The sequence below is a fragment of the Heloderma suspectum genome, chromosome 2 (genome assembly GCF_057233095.1).
Source record: "Heloderma suspectum isolate Gila_16-S chromosome 2, 16-S_ref, whole genome shotgun sequence".
Taxonomy (NCBI): domain Eukaryota; kingdom Metazoa; phylum Chordata; class Lepidosauria; order Squamata; family Helodermatidae; genus Heloderma; species Heloderma suspectum.
The window spans coordinates 392,710,825-392,729,222 of NC_139459.1; the positions used below are offsets into that span (position 1 = coordinate 392,710,825).

An 18,398-nucleotide genomic window follows, 5' to 3' on the forward strand; every position below is an offset into this window, starting at 1 on the left:
TGGAGAAATTCTCCGACATCCCTAACAGTACCTCCATCTTGTCTGGATTGAGTTACATTTATTGGCCCTCATCCTGTTGCAGAAATCAGAGTCAGAAAGACCACGGAGTGAAGGAAAAAGAGTTCTTTATTTAACGCGCGGGCTTTATGGCTGGAATCACTTCCAAAGAGCCAAATGCCCCGATTTACATCAGCAAATTGTTTTTATAGACATTATGACACATATGCAAAATCTCCCCCGCCCCTTTCTGTGTGGGTTTGCAGTATTCAGCATTTCCTCTCCTAGCACCATTGTTTATAATACAAGAAATGGGTTATAGGGTAGCCATGATAAGCAGAGAACAGCAGAGAACAGCAGAGAACATGATATACATATCACTATGACCTTCGCCTTTGTTGACAAGTTAAGAGATTCCTGCATCTCGTCAGCTTACAAACATATATTTCAGAGAGCAAGAGCTCAACAAGAACATGAAGCATGAGACTGCATGAGGCTACTTAGTCTGACCCCCGATATGGCTGCTACAATCCAGTCCATTACCATGCCCAGGCATTGATTCAGAACAGCCACTGCCTCACCTGGGTTTGATGAGAAAGAGAGGTAGAGCTGGGTGTCATCCGCATATTGATGGCACCTCAGCCCACATGGATAACCTCCTCCAGAGTTTTCATGTAGATGTTGAACAGCATGGGGGATAAAACAGAGCCCTGTGGAGCCCCATGGCACAATTGTCAAGGCACAGAGGAATACTCCCCCAGCACCACCTTCTGGAATCAGCCATCCAAGTAGGAGCAGAACCACTGCAGTGCAGTGCCTCCAACTCCCAACCCAGACAACCTATCCAGAAGGATACCATGATGAATGGTATTGAAAACCACCGAGCGGTCCAGGAGAATCAACGGGGTCACACTACCCCTGTCCCTCTCCCGGCTGAGGTCATCCCACAGGGTGACCAAGGCAGTTTCTGTTCCAAAACCAGGCCAGAAGCCCAACTGAAATGGATCTAGATAATCCATTTCAGTCAAGGGTGCCTGGAGTTGTCAAGGGTCAAATATCAAGGGTCGAAAAAAACCTGTGACAATTTTGTCGTCAGCACCCAAGGATGACAACAGGCTGGGAAAATGGAGCAGCAGATTTCGAACTGTGGTCTTTGTGAGAAGAATTGGCAGCTGTGCATGGCTGCTGGTGGTGAGAGTCCATTGCATGGGTGTTGCTAGGTGTCTAATGACACGTTTATTTATCTATTTATTTGCAACATGTGTATACCGCTCCACATCCAGACGATTCCAGAGCAGTGAAGAATACAAAGACAGAATATGTTAAAGGAATAAAACATCACCTTAAAATAATTATTATTTCTAAAATGACACAGAATTCTGGTAAATTCGTGTCTGGTCAGTCAAGGAAGGCTTCCAGAAATAAAGATGTTTTCATGTGGAATCAGAAACAGCATCATGTTGGTGCCTGCCTGAACTCCGGTGGCAGGGAATGCCATAGAGGGGGCCATGACACTGAAGGCTCTTCCCTTGGTGGACTCCCCTCGGGCCAGAGGTCCATGTGGAACCACCAGGAGCTTGCCCTCTGATGATCTCAGTGACCAGGCAGGGCGGTAAGGGAGAAGGAGCTCTCTCAGGTATCCTGCTCCCAAGCTGTTGAGGGCTTTGTACACTAATACCAAGACCTTAAACCTGGCCTGGTAGCAAGCAGGCAGTCAGTGCAGCTCCCTCAGCAAAGGCGCTGCATGCTGAAAAGGGGCAGCTCCCGACTCAGCCGAGCTGCTGCGTTCTGCAATAGCTCCAGCTTCCGGAGCAGCCTTCAGGGCAGCCCCCCATAGAACACATATTGGAGTACTCCAGTCTTGAGGTTACTAACACCTGCACCACCTTTCCAAGCTATCTCTGCCCAGGAACATGGCACCGAGAGCCTTGATCCACCACAGAAAACCTGTTCACTCAGAAGTAAATCCCAGCAGGTTCAATGTGGCTTACTCTCAAGTAAATGTGCTGATGTTTCCTCTCTTCAGACCCTTCTTTCCATCTGACGTTTCGAGTTGTATCTGAATGGCCAGAGAAAAAAAGACCCAGCCTTTCCCAGGGACACAAGCGAAAGGCATCTCTCTGCGTCCTGCAGCACTGAACCAGGGGGACAGACGGCAGTGATGAGGGTGTGGAAATCGCTGTTTAGAGAGTTAAGCACCCCACGATCTTTCGACTTGTGTGTACAATGGATTTCTAACATAAAATCGATGGTTTCATGGGGGGGGGGACCAGAAGATTGGAGCAACTTAAACCTCTTTCCCAAGCTAATGTCCTAAATGTAATTTCTTTCTGGTTAGCTCTGGTTTCACTCCCTTTGAACCACATAGATTAAGGGCTGACTCCCACAACTCTTAGCAATGTCATCACATCAGTATATATTGTGAGAGTTTGAAGCCCAGAGGAAATCCAGTGCCTGCTGTGAGTTTCAAAGTATCCAGTACCATCCAGGAAAGGAGGTCCTTTGCGTCCCCCTTACTCTGGAACAAGGGAAATATACCCACTTGGACTTCTGTTTCTCTCCCTCCTTAAGGCCTTTTCACTTTGCGGGGGAACAGTTAATTACATTGCAGATAAATTGGTCGTGCTCACTAAAACATTTCCCACAGTCAAAGCTTTGATATAAATTTATCTCCTACATGAACCACACTCCAGGTCCTAAGAATTGTCCTTGTTCCAGATCTAAAGGGCTTGATCCATTTTTTATTTATTTATTACATTTATTTATTACATTTATTACATAATCTCACTAATACTTTCTCAAAACTCTTCCCCAGTTCCAAATTTTTCTGCTCACTTAGTCTTATCTGCCCACCAGTACATTTCCATTTTCAAGGGGGGGGGGGCCTTCCTTCATGTCGTGTTTGTGGGCTTCCTATTCCCCTGAAAGAAATGTGATACTGCACAATACTTTTGGACTGAGCAAGCAGGGTTCTGCTTATGTTCCTACACTATTCTTCTACTCTTAGTCTCAATGCACCCTTCCTTGAATCTCTTCCCTTGTCCTATTTTTTCCTGTTCATTTAATCTCCTGGGACCAATTGTGATGGAATATGCAATGTAACTTGTATTGTTAATAAGCCTTTATGGTATTATTTTCTTTATTTGTTTGTTTGGTGGTGGGTTGGTTGGTTTATGTGTTTTATTACCTTTCTATACCACCCAGTAGCTGAAGCTATCTCCCTAAATTCCAGAAAACAGTGGTATTTCATATGAGTGTTATTCATTGTAATCTCTGTGTTGTAGCTGTGCCTTGCAAAATAAAAACAGAATGTTGCGAACAAAATGCTGGATGAGATGGACCCTTGGTCTGATCCAGCATGGCATTTCTGAATATGCTATAGATAGCTTTAAGTGCTGGGGCAAAGGCGCTTGCTGAATCTTTAGGGGGAAAAGTCTTCTTGATTTAGGATCTCTCTCTCTCTCTCTCTCTCTCTCTCTCTCTCTCAGTCTCTCTCTCTCCAGGGTACAGAATCTCATGTTGGACCTGCTGTGGCACCCAGTGCCAGAGGAACAGATGATCTCCTATGAGCTGTTATAAGTATGGAATTCGGTGGAAATTGGTGCAGGCTGGGAAAGGATTTCTGTTTCACCAATGAAATGAGGGACCTGTGAAATCCCTCATAAATAGGCAGACTGGTGAAGAGTGTTGGGCTTGGACTGCGGATAACAGAATTCAAATTCTTCCTCAGAACCAAGGATCACTGCCTTGGGCCAGTCACTTCCACTCAGCCTAACCGAACTCACAGGGTTGTTGTGAGCACAAACTGGATATTTATAGATTGCTTTAAGAAAGAAGAAGAAAAAACATATATACAGCACCCTTCACTCTTCTCCACAACCAACCCGGCATTCAAAAGCAGACACCATGGCTTCTTTGGCTAGAGAGCAACCTGCAAGGAGGAAAGGACAACTAGGAGAGGACCAATTTGTCTCTGTTGGGCTTGGGACCCAGGTCTTTTTCTCTTTTTTAATCCATATGCTTGTCTTATGGGTCTAACATTACAAGCTTGACTTCCAGATTGGTGTGTCTTCTTTACACAATGAATAAAAAGGCTTGTCTGGATAATCTCAAAGGAGGGGAAAGAAACTGCAAGTGTGCTATCAACATTTATATTTTGTAAACTAAACACACTTCATGTAATAGACACTCCCCAGAGATCTACAAGATCTTGATGGCCTACAATGTTATACAATGGAATATGGAAGCTGAGATTGTTCCTTAATGATAGTCTCTGTCTGTCATCTCTGATGGGCTGTAGACTGCAGTGCTACTCTGTGGCACTCCCTAGTGGTGGTGCTACTGAGGTGCTCCAACAGAGAGTGAGCCCCAATATGCCCCTCTGAGCAAGACTCTGGGAGCACAAAGAGGAAGGCAGGTGGACCTTCCCTTTCTGGATCAGCCTGGAGCCCAGTAGAAATTAACCAGCCCTGCATCCATTCGAGAATAGGTTCCTGCTGCCACAAAAGTAATGGTTCAGAACAAGACTCTGGCAGGAGAAGAATCTTTCCCCATTCTTAGCACTCAGGGTCATCTTTTGTTTTGATCATGAGATGCTCTTTTGTATTCAGATCAGGCCTCCATAAAATAATGTAGCATTTGGGAAGAAAGATGCAGCCCAGCAAGCCAGCACTGGAGACCAAGATGGAGAAGACCTGCACAGCCACCATATATTTCCCCTTCGTGCTCAGGTAGGTGGGCACAAAGGACACCCAGACACTGCAAAAGACCAGCATGCTGAAGGTGATCAGCTTGGCTTCATTGAAAGCCCCAGGCAGCTTCCTGGCGAGGAAAGCCACCATGAAGCAGACGGCAGCCAGGAAGCCCATGTAGCCAAGGGCAGTGTAAAATATGGTGACGGATCCTTCGTTGCATTGCAGGATGATCTCTCCAGGTTGGGAGTGCATGTCAGAGGCAGGGAACGGTGGAGAGATCCCCAGCCAGATAATGCAGATGACAACTTGGACACTGGAACAAGAAAGGACAATGACATTGGCCAAATGCTTTCCTAGCCATTTCCTCATCCTGTTCCCTGGCTTAGTGGCAAGGAAGGCCAGCACCACAGTGATTGTTTTTGCCAACACAGAAGAGACAGCAACGGAGAAGATGTTGCTGAAGGTCATTTGTCGGAGGAGGCACATCACTTTCCTTGGCTGGCCAATGAATAGGAAAGAGGATGAAAAGGAAATGAAGAGGGAGACCAGGAGAAGGTAGGAGAGGTCCCGGTTGTTGGCTTTGACTAGAGGAGTTTCAAAGAATTTAATGAAGACTCCCAACACGAATCCCGTGGTTAAGCACAAGAATACAGCAAAGGAAGCCAGGGTGATCCCCAAAGGTTCTTCATAGGACAGGAAGGTTATAATCTTGGGGACACATTGATCTCGGTCCTGGCTTGGCTGCTGATCTGCTGGACACTTGTGGCAATGGTCTGCATCTGAGAAGAAGAGTGACGTCAGTTTCACTAAGGTCAATACTACATCCACAACACTCTCTTTTCTAGTTTATTGTGTGGGTGAAAGATGGCAAGATAGGAGAGAGAATATTTAGTAGGGATGAAGAGAGGCAAAAGCCCAGTGGTAGAGGACATCCCTTGTCGACACTCTTTGGTAAGAGGATAGGCTTTGCACACACAACGTCCAGTCCTTAGCCTCAGCATGAAGAGAAGGATTCAAGTATAGGGTTATAGGAACACTATAGACTACTATCTATACTAGACTACTACTATAGAACACCATCAGACCACTGGCCAAGTATCCCAGTATTGTCGACATAGATGATGGGCGTCAGGCAGAATTCTTTCATATTCTGACCTGGAGAAGCTGGCAGTCAGCCCTGGGGCCCTCTGAATGCCAAGCATGTGCTCTGCCACTGAGCTAAACCCCACAGCTTCCATCAGGAAGGAAAAGCTACCTCTGTGAGATCTTACAGAACTGCTGCCATTCAAATGAGATAATAACAGCCTAGAAGGATTGATGGGTTGACTCGATCTTTCCTTAGTCATATTTATATCACTTATTTCTTGGTGGTCGTTGAAGGCAGGAGTCATCCCAGCACAGAAATACAGGCTACTTCCTGTGTCATTCAAATGTGATGTCACCAGTGCATTCAGTGCAAAACACAGCTTACCATAAGATGGGAATGATAGGAAGAATATCCATGAATTACATTTAAATCATTAAATGTTGAAGTGCTAATTGATTGTTGTGTTGATCTTGAAAAACTGAGCTCCCCCAACTTCCTCTTCCCACCGCTCCCCTTGCATTGCATGTCTGATCAATTTAGTTTGCAAGGCTGGTGACAGGACCTCTTTCTCACCCTCCCTCTTTTTATTGATCTGAGCCAGTCTGGGAGACAGTAATTTTGGGAAAGAGAGGATAAAAATGTAGTAAATAAATCAATTTACAAAAAAAAGCAATAAATTGTACACTACCCTGAAAATAGGATCAATGGTGTTTTATTCAAATGTGTGTAAATAAAATAAAATGAAAGAAATATCCTATGTTATGCTCACAACAGCCCTGTGTTGTGTGGCAGTGAATGCGTGGCAGTGAATAGCCCAAGGCAGTAAGACCCTGCTCTGAGGAGGGAGTTGAACTCAGGTCTCACCATTTCAAATCTGACACTTGTCATCAGCCTGGCAGGTTCTGAGAGACCTCATAGGTGAGGCAGTTCCATGGCAGAAATAGCCATTTCCATAAAACCTTACCTTACCCTCTGATGAACCCTATATTTTGATGTACCAGCTTGAGTGTCTGCAATGGGGCACCCCTCTGAAGGTCCTGAATAGACATAGATCTTGGGTTTTATTACCAAATACACATTCCCATGTCAATGCCGCGCCCACTTTTTTTGTTTACAATAACGCAACTAGTTGGACCTGGCTAGTTCTTCTGTAATTAAGTTTCAGAATCATCAAGTTGGTGGAAGCATCCTCGAAATATATTTCTGGTTGGCTACCTAACATCGTAGATGGTGAGTCTATTACCATGCCACCCTCCCCCCAAGAATGTGTCTTGGTGAAGAGGTTGGGTTTTAGTATTCTCACACTCCCTTAAGTAGGTGAAGCTTCACCCTTAGTCTCTGTCCCCTTGGAACCATGTGATTCAGGAGTCCAGAGATGCTCTGTAAGGATTTAGAGCTTTTCCACAGAACAGTTTTTATGACACTTAAGTCCCATCTCATGGTGATGACACACTAACCTAATCCAAGGCCTACAGTTATTTGCATGTGGATCATCATAATTAGTTGAAAGACTAAATAAAAATTATCATTTATACAAGGCATTTAACAGGATGGGTCAAACGATCATTAAAACCAGACTTATTTTACATGCTGGAATGGCGAAGCAAAGGAGAATGCTTTAAGCAAGCCTCCTTGGGGAGGCCATTCCAAGAACAGGGTGCCACGACCAAAAAGCCCCTTCTCTGGTCACTACATACCTAATTTCAGATGCTAGGGAGAACTGGAAGTGAGCCTCCCTCTATAAACATAATGTTTGCCCAAGCTCCAAGATTGCCCCCATTTCCAAAGGGAACACCCTTTCTTCTGAGGTCACCCACCTTCTTGATTGGAGATTGACCCTTCCGCACATGGAGCACAGGCATAGCAGCAAGGCGACTCTCCTTCCTGGACCTCCTTGGCATGCCCAGGGCTACAGCTCTCGACGCACCTGGAACGAGGCACAGTCTGGCAACAAAGACAAGGAGCATCAAGGAACAACGATTAGGTGCATTTGACTCTGTGGAAAGGAATTGTAGTATTGAAAAGGATACAAACCCAGGAGGAACTCAGTGAAAAGGATACAAACCCAGTGAAGAGCACTGGGCCCAGGACTGAGCTCTGCGGTACCCCGCTCATGACCTCTCCCCAGTTTGAGAAGATCCCACTGATAAGCACTCTTTGAGTCTGATCTTGTAGCCAACTGTGGATCCACCGGATCGTTGTTCCATCTAGCCCACTTTGAGCTAGTTTGCTCATCAGGAGATCATGGGGCACTTTGTCGAAAGCTTTGCTGAAGCTGAGCTATATGATGTCCACAGCATTCCCACAGTCCACAAGGGAGGTTACCTGATCAAAACATGAGATCAGACTCATCTGGCAGGATTTGTTCTTGACAAATCCATGTTGGCTTTGAGTAATCACGGCATTGTTTTCAAGGTGCTGGCAGATGTATCGCTTTATCATCTGCTCCCAAATTTTCAGATTGGGACTGATGTCAGACTGACTGGTCTGTAGTCCCCAGGTTCCTCCTTTTGACCCTTTTTGAAGAGAGGGACAACATGAGCCCTCCTCCAGTCATCTGGCACTTCACCCGTCCTCCATGATTTCTCAAAGAGAATAGACAGCGGTTCTGAGAGTTCTTCTGCCAGTTCCTTTATTACTCTAGGATGCAGTTCATCTGGCCCTGGACATTTGAACTCATTCAAAGTGATTAGGTGTTCCTTGACCGTATGCCTATCGATCCCAAGCTGCAATCCTGCCCCTTCAGCCTGTACTTCATCTTGGCCTTCCTTCCACTTCCTTTATGTGTCCTTTTTTTGTTTTCAAGTCACCTGTAAGCTTTTTGTGAAGCCACATTGGCTTCTTCTGTTGTCTTCCCCCTTTTTTTCTTGTTGGAATTGTTTGTAATTGTGCCTTGAGAATTTCCATTTTAAAAAACTCCCACCCATCTTTTCTCATGCTCCTGTATTTCTGTGCAGAGATATGACTTTTTCACATATAGTCCAACCCCACCTCCCTTTCTGTTCCTCCTGATATTTTTGAACAAGTTATATCCTCCAATTGCTATATTCCAGTCATGAGAGTAGGGGTGTATGAAACGCCCTTACCTGGCATCCATGGGGGTCCGCAGGGGCGGGGAGGCGATCCGTCCCTCCCCAGGAATCCTCCCCGGCTGACTCTGCTCTGCAGCTACTCTGCAGAGCTGCCAGCCAGGGCCGGCCGCAGCCAGCCTTCCAGCCATTGCCAGGCTGCTGCGGCCGCAAATGGCGGCCGCTACAGCAGCCGCCATTTGCGTCCCTGCCTAGCCGTGGTAGGCTACGTAAGTATTTGCGTAGCCTATCATGGCAAAAGGCAGAGATACAAATGGCATAGCGGCCACCATTTGCGTCCTTGTATTAGACCATGATAGCTTACGTAAGTATTTACGTAGCCTATCATGGCAAAAGGCAGGCACGGAAATGGCGGCTGCTACGATGCAGTATATTTCTTTTCCTTTCTATCCCTCTTCTGACTACTGGAAGGATGGATGAGAAAACTATCTGGGCCCCAAAGTTCTGGAGTTTCCTTCCCAAAGCTTCCAAGTCTGACGTGATTTCTTCGTAGCTCCACTTGGTGGTATCATTTGTTCCCACATGGATGAGAAGACAGGGATACCTGTCAGTGGGCTTTATGAGCACAGGCAAGCCTTCAGTCACATCTCTAATCTGTCCTCCCGGGAGACAGCACACCTGGCAAGTCCACGGGTCTTCGCAACATAAAATACTAATTCCGATAATGATTGTTGTTAAGTAATTAATGTGGGGCGGGGGGAGAGATGGAAGAGTGATTTCTGTCCAGACATAGGAGGTAACCTCCCAGGTTTGTATTGAAGGAGAAAGAGGAGGGAGAGCCAGGGGGGAGGGAGGTACTGTTATTATTGAACAGCCCCTGCCAGTCAGATGACATTCACTTGAACCCCCACACCCCACCCAGAAGTATGTTCTCTGACGTGGCAGTGGGAATCTCTCTCCAAGCCTTGCTCCTATGGGAAGATTTTGGGATGTCTATGGGATAACCTGGACAGGGAGCTCCGGACCAGAGTCATCTTGCCATTGCTGTCTGGATCAGATGGGGACGATCTCCTCACAAAGCCTCCCCTTCACTCTGCGCTAGAATCAGAAAACAGGCAGATGGGGAGAGATGAAGTCTCACCAGCCCGAGGTGCTATGAGAAAGCTGCACCGGTTTGCTCAACAGTCAGCCCCATTAAGCTCAATGGGATTTACTGCCACTTCAGTGCCCATAAGGGTACAGCCATTATTCAGTGAATTATTCATGCTTAATTGATGACACAGGCAATCAAACGAAACCAGACATTCCCCTTACCTTCGAAAGCCGAGAGGGCCACACCACAGCGTTGGGGTTAATGGTGAGCTTCATGTCAGGGGGCGCCTGACCCTCTAGAGTCCCCACTGTAACCCTGGCATGAGTCTGATTGGGAAACTGCACCCAGTTCACGAGGTCAAAGTCAGCTGCCAGCTCTGCGTTCTCTTCCAAAGACAGTCGGTCCATGGAGGCATTATAAAACTTTTCCAGGAAAACGTGAAGCTAGAATGACAGAGAAAATAACCAGCATTTAGGAAACATAAAGCCATGTTAGGTACGTCAGCTGGGTTCTACTTGCACTCTATGGATTGGAGCTGATGCACACCTAGGACTTCTCGACGTGATGGAAAAATCCCACAGCCTCACTGGGGCTTTCTACTTCCCTTTCCATGGCACAGTGAGGATGGGCTCCTTTGATGTGGAACACTTGATGTGGAACTGATTGCGCCCTTTCTCTGTCGCCTGGGAGTTCCTATATTTTCAATGAAATTGTGGCCAAACTGTAGCACTGCAACCAGCATTACACACTGACGATATCCCGTGCTTTTGTCTTTGTTGTAATTCTACCATATCTCCTACCTTTTTGAAGGTGGGATAAATGGGGGAAGCATGGGAGACATTCTGGAAGTTGAGGACATTGTGCAGGGGAGTTCTCACATCCCTAGGCTCAGCATCAGCATTCCTTCTAATACCAATTAGAGTAGGGGTGCTGAAGCGTTTCAGAATGGTGGTGGGGGATTGCCTCCCACCCCAGAGATCATGGGCTGGATGATGTACAGGGCTTGGCGCTCCCCCTGATGGCACCCCCTCTTTATTTCCTCATGCTAGAAGGAGGCACAGAACTGTGTCTCCACTCATCATGAGGAAATCCAAGACCGCCCACACAATCCTGCTGGTATCACAAATTTGAGTTTGGAGATAGTGGTGGGGATGGGAGGTGAGAGAGGCTGGGAGTCGCCAATGTGTTTATGTGTTGGGGGGGACACTCTCCCCCCCCTTTTTGCAAACAAGTCCCACCACCTCTCAGAGACTGGAGAGAGCAGTGGGGATCCCCTCCGAGGGGTTTCCTTCAGGGGGTGGGACATAAAAATATAAGAACATAAAAAGAGCCCTGCTGGATCATACCAGCAGGGTCCATCTAGTCCAGCATTCTCTTCCCACAGTGGCCAACCAGCTGCCCCAATGGGTTACCCATAAGCAGGACATGAGTACACCGGAGCCCTCCTGCCCATGTTCCCCAGCAACGGGTGTACATAGGCTCACTATCTCCAGTACTGGAGGAAGCTCTGACACTGGAGGTAAAATACAGTTGTGAAGTCTGAACCTCATGGGAAATGAAATCAAAAAAGAAATAAATGAAAGGAGAAAGGAAGTAAAACCTAGGAAAGCTCCTGTATTGAAAGCTATCCATGACTCAGGACATCTAGCCCAGGGCCCATATTACATGGAAACAGAATGAGTGGCACTTTCTCATCATATCCTGATTTTGGTCCCTCAGTGGCACATGCAGCATGCAGAGTAGGCCCTACCTGGAAATCCGCTTTCCCGGGTCAATCTTAAAAATGATAGAATGATCTCTGTACGAATCCAAGGCAAACCATTCAACATCACAGTAATTCAAGTCTATGCCCCAACCACTGATGCCGAAGAAGCTGAGGTTGATCGGTTCTATGAAGACCTACAACACCTTCTAGAACTAATACCAAAAAAAGATGTCCTCTTCATCATAGGGGATTGGAATGCTAAAGTAGGAAGTCAAGAAATCACCGGGATAACAGGCAGGCGTGGCCTTGGTGTACAAAACGAAGCAGGACAAAAGCTAATAGAGTTTTGCCAAGAGAACATGCTGATCATAGCAAACACTCTTTTCCAACAGAACAAGAGGCGACTCTATGCATGGACATCACCAGATGGTCAATATCGAAATCAGATTGATTATGTCCTTTGCAGCCAAAGATGGAGAAGCTCCATACAGTCAGTAAAAACAAGACCTGGAGCTGACTGTGGCTCAGATCATGAGCTGCTTCTTGCAAAATTTTGGCTTAAATTGAAGAACGTCGGGAAAACCACTAAACCGTTCAGGTATGACCTAAATCATATCCCTGATGAATATACAGTGGAGGTGAGGAATAGATTTCAGGGATTAGACCTGATAGACAGAGTGCCTGAGGAACTATGGACGGAGGTCCGTAACATTGATCAGGAGGCAGCAACGAAATCCATCCCAAAGAAAACGAAATGCAAGAAAGCCAAGTGGCTGTCTGATGAGGCTTTACAAGTAGCTCACGAAAGAAGGGAAGCGAAAAGCAAGGGAGAAAGGGGAAGATATACCCAACTGAATGCAGAGTTCCAGAGAATAGCAAGGAGAGACAAGAAGGCCTTCTTAAATGACCAATGCAGAGAAATCGAGGAAAACAACAGAATGGGAAAGACTAGAGATCTCTTCAAGAAAATTGGAGATCTCAAGGGAACGTTTTGTGCAAAGACGGGCATGATAAAGGACAAAGAAGGCAGGGACCTAACAGAAGCAGATGAGATTAAGAAGAGGTGGAAAGAAGACACAGAAGAACTATACAGGAAAGATCTGAATGTCCCTGATAGCCATGATAGCGCGGTCACTGAACTTGAGCCGGACATCCTCGAGAGTGAAGTCAAGTGGGCCTTAGGAAGCATTAGTAACAACAAAGCTAGCGGAGATGACAGTATTCCAGCTGAGCTATTTAAAATCCTAAAAAATGATGCTGTTAAAGTGCTGCATTCAGTATGCCAACAAATCTGGAACACTCAACAGTGGCCACAAGACTGGAAAAGGTCAGTTTACATTCCAGTTCCAAAGAAGGGCAATGCACAATTGCGCTCATTTCACATGCCAGCAAGGTGATGCTCAAAATCCTACAAGCTAGGCTTCAGCAGTATGCGAACCGAGAACTACCGGAAGTACAAGCTGGGTTTAGAAGAGGCAGAGGAAGTAGACATCAAATCGCCAACATTCGCTGCATCATGGAGAAAGCAAGAGAATTCCAGAAAAATGTCAATTTCTGCTTCATTGACTATGCTAAAGCCTTTGATTGTGTGGATCACAACAAACTGTGGCAAATTCTTAAAGTGATGGGAGTACCAGACCACCTTACCTGTCTCCTGAGAAACCTGTACGAGGGTCAAGAAGCAACAGTAAGAACCAGACATGGAACAACCGAGTGGTTCCAAATTGGGAAAGGAGTACGACAAGGCTGCATATTGTCGCCCTGCTTATTTAACTTATATGCAGAGTACATCATGAGAAATGCCGGGTTGGATGAATCAGAGGTCGGAATTAAGATTGCCTGGAGAATTATCAACAACCTCCGATATGCAGACAATACCACCCTAATGGCAGAAAGCGAAGAGGATCTCAAGAGCCTCTTGTTGAGGGTGAAAGAGGAGAGTGCAAAAGCTGGTTTGAAACTCAACATTAAAAAAACGAAGATCATGGCATCTGGCCCCATCACTTCCTGGCATATAGAAGGGGAAGAAATGGAAGCAGTGACAGATTTTACTTTCTTGGGCTCCAAGATCACCGCAGATGGTGACTGTAGCCATGAAATTAAAAGACGCTTGCTCCTTGGGAGGAAAGCTATGGCAAACCTAGACAGCATAGTAAGAAGCAGAGACATCACCTTGCCGACAAAGGTCTGTCTAATCAAAGCTATGGTTTTCCCAGTAGTAATGTATGGCTGTGAGAGCTGGACTATAAGGAAGGCTGAGTGCCGAGGAATTGATGCTTTCGAACTGTGGTGCTGGAGAAGACTCTTACGAGTCCCCTGGACTGCAAGGAGGTCAAATCAGTCCATCCTAAAGGAAATCAACCCTGAGTGCTCATTGGAAGGACAGATACTGAAGCTGAAGCTCCAGTATTTTGGCCACCTCATGCGAAGAGAAAACTCCCTGGAAAAGACCCTGATGCTGAGAAAGATTGAAGGCAAAAGGAGAAGGGGACGGCAGAGGATGAGATGGCTAGATAGCATCACTGATGCAATGAATATGAACTTGAGCACGCTCCGGGAGAGAGCGCAGGACAGGAAGGCCTGGCGTGCTATGGTCCATGGGGTCACAAAGAGTTGGACACGACTGAATGACTGAACAACAACAACAAAACACAAAGAGAGGAGAGATTGGTTTTAGCCGAAACATGTTGTTTCATCTTAACAGGCGTTGGTGTGTTCAGGGCGGGCAGTTGTGCAGCTACCCAGACATCCAGACTGAGGCCCCAGGTTTTACTAGTCAGAGACCTGAGCAGAACTCAACAACAGAGCAATAATATAACACAGCCCTGGCTTCTGTCCCCAGGGTTGCCTGAGCCAGGAGATAGAAGATGACAGGCAGAGACAGAGAGAGCTCCCCTGTCTGAGAAGACTTCTGTGAAGTTGGGCCCTCCCTCATTGGTGGCAGGGTGATCCTGTGGAATGGGACTCAGCAGAGACAGGCTTGGGAATGAGGGAAGTCCAACTACAACAAAGAAGGATGGATCTCTCTCAGGGCAAAAGGGATCGACCAATGGATGGGGGATTCTTCTGACATCACTGTAGTGGGCAAAATCATAGACCTCCGCCAGGAGCCCCACAAACTAGATTTACCTCAGAATTGGGCAAAATTTGACCTCACTACTATATTAGAGTCTGGGTCCAGGAAAATGATGTCAGAGGTCAACCATGGGCTGCTATATGATGTGAGCGTGCAGTGAAAATAAAGAGGAATACCTGCCATGGCTGTAAGGTTTCATGTTGCAGCCTGTTTCCTCCACCCACCCTCAACATCCTCTTCGATCTCGAGGAATCTGCAGCATCTAAGGCATGGGCCACAGCTTGCACACTGTTGTATGTACTGAAGCCATCTTGAGACAGGGCTCTCTCAGTCTCCTCCTGGGGCAGCGTCTCCAGTTTCTCTCTCTCTATGCATTTTGTCCAGGCTTTTATGGACAAGGCATGCTTGGAATAGAAGCAATGAAATGCTTTCCCCCAAAACTCTCCAAGGGAAGAGGAAAATGGTTGATAGTAGTCATATTTTGTTCTTTTTTTGGTCTTCATTGCAAAGGACAAAGAGCCGTGGAATAACTTGAACATATGAGAGTCATAAGTAAGGTGCATGTTAATGTCCTGAGAAGCTGTGGTGATCCAGACTTTTGTCCCAATTTCATGTGGTACAACCAATGGAACAGGTGGGTTGAAAGTGTCACGATAGTAAAGAAGCACAGTGACTTGTGTACTCCAGACAAAGGATATATTCTGCTGAACCGTTTCCTGTAGAGGCATTTGTCGTATTTTTCTTGAGAAAGTAATGCAAATCCCACTGCTGAGCAACAGGGGTGTCAAAGCACTCAGGAACCTCTCTCCATTGTCATTGTCTTGAGCAAAGACACCGATCCAGGTCCATCCAAAATACAGGAGCAGTTGGACGACCCCCTGGTACTGGGCTTCTTCCTTTGGGGCCATGCGGTAGATAAAAGGGAACTGAGTTTTCGCATTCAGAGCATGAGCAGCAAAGCCATAACTGATCTAGTGAGGAAAGGAGGAGACCGGTGTTTTCCTTTGTTTTCAGTGTAAAGTTCAGATACCTATTAACCTGAGACTGTTAATATCCAGAGCTTTCCTCTTGGTTGTTGCTACTGTTTAAACTTTCAGGCTTGGAGACAGGGTGTGGTGGGTTGAACCCCTGATTCCCTGAGCCTCAAGGGTGTCCTGCAGGGCCTGAGAGTCCCCTGGCTCAGGCTGAGTTAGACATAAGGGATGGGGGCAGCCTCCTTACCTAGGCTGGTGTTCAGCATGGGAAAGCTCTCATCCCTCCCTTCACTGCTGGGGGGTAGAACAAGTCCCCCCCTCCCTTCCCACTAGTGCTTTAGGGAGGCCCACCCTGTCACCACCAGCAGAGACCAGGATGGTCCCAGCTCTTCTTCCTGGAGGCTGTTGACCTACTTCCTCCTGACATACCTGTGGGATCTTGTAGATACCCGACATGGTTGAAATCTGGATGGAAGTTTCAGATTCAGCCCCTTCCAGAATGGCCAGCAGGTTATTCCGTCCTCCGCAGCTATAGTTTGGAACGTTGGTTGCTCCACCAGCAAGCAGGTCCAGCATGGCATCAGAGGTCAATCTCCCATGGAAATGGGTCTCATAGATGTTGTAGCCCAGGGTGATGTTGGGCAGGAGCCTGGGATTCTGATTGATCTCATGAATGGCAAACAGGAAGGACAGGATGTGACAGTATCTGACCTTTCCTACACTACAGATGATGATGATGAGGTTCAATGAAAACACAGTATCATGTTCTTTGCATTATACATCTAAGGCCCTCAGAAGATCTGTTCCCCTTTTTAGCTTAGAAAAGTTCAGGTAAGACATGATAGTGGTGCATAAAATTATACATGGAGTGGAAATGCTAGAACCTTGGGTCCTCCCATGAAGCGGATTGGTGGGAGACTCTGGGCAGGGAAAAGGAAGTTGCTCTTCATGCAGGACATAGTAGAATTATGGCATTTGCTAGAACAATCTGTAGTGACAGCTGTCCACTTCACTTTAATGGGGGATTAGGGAAACCCATGGAGGACAAGGCTGTCCATGGCTACGGACGGTGGCCATAACTTCCCTCCGTACCAGAGGCAGGGTGCCTCTGAAAGCCAGCTGCTGGGGAACATCAGTGGGAGGGTACTGGGCACTCAGGCCATGTGTGTCTCAGAAGAGCTGTGCCCCATTACGTGCCATAACAGGAAGTGAAGAGCAGGGGTGTGTTTCCGTGCTATCAGCTTCACTTTGTTTGCAACTTTGTTGCGATGTTTCCCCAATCGCATCTGCTCCTTTTCCAGTTTCCACAGCCCTTAAGGACCCAGCTTATCATTGCTGTAGCCTGGGGCTCTGTGCTGTTTCCACTGAGCTCTAATCAAATTATTTTCTTGATGGCTGGGTGGAGTCTGAGTGGAGTCTGGGTTGGGCCTGATTACCTCATCCCTTTTCCTTCCTCCTCCTCTTGCCACTTCTGCCACCCCTCGCCCCCTTCTGCCCCGCTCCAGGATCCCAATCTGGCCAGTCTCCTCCATGCCTTCCAAGCCCTTTGTTTCTTTTCCTCCAAGGAAAGTCATGTGTGCAGCATTCCCCCTTTTAACCCCCCTAAAAATGGGGACTTAAAGCACAATATCACTTCAATGAAGGAGCGATAAAGCAAAATTTTGTGTGCCGCATCCCCATCCCTAGTGCCCCTCCCCCAGTCCCTAGTGACACTTCATGGAGACACTTTCTTCATTAGGCCCTGCTTGCTCCACCCCACCCCCTCCCGGCACTGTTGTTGCTCTTTCCCCTTATCCTGGATTCCCAACGACCCTGCAAGTTGGGCTAGAAGAAGAAGAAGTGGCTGGCTGGCTTCCCAATCAAAGACACTTTTAATGCCCATTGAAGTCCTAACTGTCAAGACTTTCTCCTGTGTGGCTGAGAAAGGAGACTTCCCCCTCAGCTGGGAGGAAAAAAGCCCATCACACTGGTGAGCAAAAGGGAGAAGAAGCAGTCAGTGAAGTCAATGGGAGTGGCATGTTCCAAGGAAATGCATTGAAGCGGATGCACTCCTATGCATGCCTACTCAGAAGCAAGCCACACAGATTGCAATGGCACTTACTCCCAGAGAAGGAAAGCCTTACAGCCAATGAGTTTACGCAGAAGTAACACCCCCCAGCGCACCCCCCCACAAAGCGGGACAAAGCACTGAAGGGGAAATACACAGGGCGGAAATGGCGAAGAGAGCCAGTGGGTGATATGCTTGTTGGGCATCTCTTCATCTCTGCACCCTTCGCCCCTTTCTGCTCCACTCCAGCACTTTTGTTTTTCCTTTAAAGTGAGTTTTAAAGCACATGTTCACTTTAACAAAGAGGAGCATAAAAGCAAAGTTGTGTGTACAGCATCCCCCTCCCTTTTTAAACCTTTTCTTCCCCTAAACTGGGGATGCGCCTTAATGGATTTAATACTTAACAGCTCTCTGAGAAGCTGTCTTTGCAGCTCTCCTAATTTCCCTGCCACCACTTTGACTGGGAACTTCATGGGGATGCCCAGGGTGGGCAGACACTGCACTGGGATGCCAGGGGTGCTTCTGTGTGCATCTCTTCATCTCCACCTGACTGTTCCTTCCAGTATCATCTCCCCCTCTCCGTCACACGCTGCTTCTGGTGAGGTCATGGGCAGCTGAGCAACAAACCCAGAAGGGCCGGGCTACACGCCCCAGGGGCAGGGCTGTGATACTGAACCCAGTGCAGTTGTGGAAACA

At 47.0% G+C, this 18,398-nt stretch overlaps 1 protein-coding gene across 1 annotated transcript in view; it reads right to left on the reverse strand.

Annotated features, from left to right (window-relative positions):
• Positions 1-4,553: 4,553 nt before the first annotated feature.
• The window catches only part of LOC146356453 (vomeronasal type-2 receptor 26-like), a 47,820-nt gene continuing 33,975 nt past the window's right edge, over positions 4,554-18,398 (reverse strand). The window contains exons 5-9 of the mRNA XM_084830121.1: positions 10,701-10,806; positions 10,122-10,343; positions 9,726-9,778; positions 7,706-7,722; positions 4,554-5,470 (exon numbers count right to left, since the gene is read on the reverse strand). Of these exons, the coding sequence (XP_084686247.1) occupies positions 4,554-5,470; positions 7,706-7,722; positions 9,726-9,778; positions 10,122-10,343; positions 10,701-10,806 (1,315 nt within the window). The remainder of the gene's footprint in view (positions 5,471-7,705; positions 7,723-9,725; positions 9,779-10,121; positions 10,344-10,700; positions 10,807-18,398) is intronic.